We start from the raw sequence: 2,978 nt of genomic DNA on the forward strand, positions 1-2,978 counted from the left end.
CACACACACACACACACACACACACTTATGCGCGGTCTGTGCGAACTCACGTACACCCCGAACACACGCGATCATGTGCAATCATTTGCTGTAGATGTACTTCTATTGTTACTTTATTGGTCTGATTGGGAGGTAAAAGTAATTTGACACAAGCGTGAGCTGAACGTCTTTGTACGCGGGTCTTATTTAGACTGTTCAAACAGTGCAGCTTTTGGTTCTGATGTTATGGTTGTCAGTCTTTTTAATGTCATTGGCTTTATCGATTACTATGCCGAGCTAAATACAGAAAGACTATAAATCTATGTATAAATTCAAATCCGGTCGCTCGAAGGAAAATTACCGAAAATCGATTTCATAAAACGTTTGAGTACAACCTACTCTGTACTCTTTTCTGCGTCCTCTCATAATATAATCCACGTTAAGTGTTTGCCTGAGGGGTTTTACGGGGCAATTCTGAGGTTCCTTAATAGACGAGTCACTCACGAGCTGTTTGTCCTAGATACGATACACCCATGATTGTCTAACCCAGGTCATTACTGGAGTGGTGCGGATTGAAATGTCAGAATCGTGATCACCTCAAATATAGTATTCCATCTTTATATGAGTCGCCGGGTCAAGCACTAAATATAACCTATGAAGTTTATTTTGGCGTGTGACAGGTTCTTTGCTATGTCTAATAGTGTCAAGAGCTCTTTAAAGTTCTGTGAATGATGGGAACTTTTCTTTCCTTTTATTGTGTCCACCTGTTTGTCTTGCTTTTTTTCCTTGCTCCAAGTGACCGTTATAGTCACCTTATTGTGCTTCTTTGTACTCAATGCTAAGACCAAAACTATATGATAGTGATTTATCTGCCCAGGTGCTTTTCTTTACTCAACACTAAAACTAAAAACTGTATGAATGACTGTTAGTTGGTGGTTGGCGGGTGCTTTGGTGTGGTTTGCTACTTCTTTTTTTATCAAATATTTATCTTCCTAATCTCCCCTCTTTCTGTTTTGTTTTTGTTACTCTCTTGTAACGCCTCTAATCTTCGGCACTTATATGACCTTACTGTGTTGCAAGTGCCGTAAAACTCTTACAAAAAAAAAAAAGACTTATTGTTAGTCTGCCGATGTGCGTCTCTTTACTCAACACTAAAACTAAAAAGTATACAAGTGACTGTTATCCTGTCGACGTGCTTCCCTTTACTCAACACTTGAAAATTAAAAAAACCCAACTATGTAAATGTTGCTAGTCTCTAAACCATGACTAGATAATTATGTCGGTGCAGTTTGGTGTGTTCCGACTACTGTCTCGGTGTTCCTTCTATCATTATCTGTTCTCCGCGAAATGTCGCCGTTATCGGCCAGGCTCGCTGTTAAGTGCCTTCCCACCCGTCTGAACTCTAGACCAAATGGAAAACTCTTGTCCGTATTCCCCTTGAGACCTGTATGCTAAGCCCTCTCTCCCGACATGCGGTTAAAATATAATGCTTGGGTTATTTGGGGACGGCTATTGATAAGTCTTTACGTTGATTTTATTTTTTGTATGCATAGGTTTGGTGCCTCACGAGACCCGGAAAGGTCATTATGGGGGCGGGCGGAACCCGCTTTGTTGGGTTTTTGGGAGACCGTGTATTGCTTGACCGAGGCCATGGTCGACTGGTTAGCTTGGAAGACGGTTGGATTACAGACACCGTACGAGTCGGTGGATGGGTGGTTAGCGGGCGTCATTACTTCATTTCTTTTACCTTTTTTGCTTTTACTTGTCTATCTTACTGTTCCCCTGCACTTAAAGACCAGTTATTGTGTTGATTTGTTAATCTTTATTTAAACTCTAGAGACTTAATAAGGAGAAGAAATGCTACTCCAACGCCAGAAAAATGGTGGGAAGTGGGGGGGGGGGGGGGGAGTTACCCCTCTTGATTTTGAGGCAGTAAACAAGCAAAACTCCGTGGTCCTCTCGGATCATTCAAATGCTTGCAGGAGGTTGGCCGGTGCTGTGGTGTGGTCTGCTCCTTCTTTTTTTTATATCACCAGCGCCGTTTTTTTTTTATCTCTCCTGTCTTTTATTTTGTGTTGCTCTCTTGTCACACCTCTAATGGTTCGCACTTATAAGGCCCATATTTGTTGCAGGTGCCCTGGAGCTCTTACTATAACTAAAAAAATGTGAATGCTCTAAAGTATTTGATTGCCCAACATTGTGACTTACATCGATCTCTCTCTCTCTCTCTCTCTCTCCCCCCCCCCCCCCCCCCCCCCCTCCCACTCAGGGCGCTCCGGAGCTCACAGTGGTCATGGAGGATTACGCCGCTTCCAGCCCCAAGGAGGTCAGCGTCCAGAGAGGCCAGCAGGTGGAGGTCATCGACGCCTCGCCTGGTCAGCTGGACTGGTGCCTGGTGCGGACGCTGCCTCCCGACGGCGCGGACAGTGCGCAGGGCCTGGTGCCTGTCTCCGTGCTCAAACCCTTGGCTTTTCTACAGACGCCCGGCGCCAGGAACTCCATCGACCTGGACGGTCAGTGTATAGTAGTACTTAGTATTGTATATCGTCGCCGTTCATCATCGTTGTTGTATGTCAAAATACGAGCTTTCCCGCAGAAAACGGGTTTGTTTCGAACAGAACGATATCTTTTACGGTAATACAAAATGTAAAGCCGTTACTGCGTGAAGATTAGGAATTAGATTAGGATCGAAACGATGCGATTTATCAAATTCTACAACAAACTTGATTTTCATTTTAAAAATTGTTTTTAGTACAAACTGCAATGCTGAATCACGGCGACGATATGGTAGTTTGTGTGTGTGTGTGTGTGTCTGTCTGTCTGTCTGTCTGTGTTTGCACACGCATGTGCGTAAATGTGCGAGCGCGTTCGATTGAATGTTTACATAATAATAATGATATTTCTTATGTGCGTGTGTGTGTGTGTGTGTGTGTGTGTATGTGTGTTTGTGTGTTTGTGTGTGTGTGTGTGTGTGTGTGTTTCACTTGCACACGTACGTG

General features: G+C 43.8%; 1 protein-coding gene across 2 annotated transcripts in view; it reads left to right on the forward strand.

The window, feature by feature from the left end:
* Positions 1–2,978, forward strand: part of LOC101857271 (triple functional domain protein) — a 186,628-nt gene that overhangs the window by 104,237 nt on the left and 79,413 nt on the right. For both annotated transcript variants that reach the window (XM_013086335.2, XM_013086334.2), the window contains exon 39: positions 2,249–2,492. In XM_013086335.2, coding sequence (XP_012941789.1) covers positions 2,249–2,492 — 244 coding nt within the window. The remainder of the gene's footprint in view (positions 1–2,248; positions 2,493–2,978) is intronic.

This window comes from Aplysia californica, unplaced genomic scaffold, assembly GCF_000002075.1.
Source record: "Aplysia californica isolate F4 #8 unplaced genomic scaffold, AplCal3.0 scaffold00456, whole genome shotgun sequence".
Classification (NCBI taxonomy): domain Eukaryota; kingdom Metazoa; phylum Mollusca; class Gastropoda; order Aplysiida; family Aplysiidae; genus Aplysia; species Aplysia californica.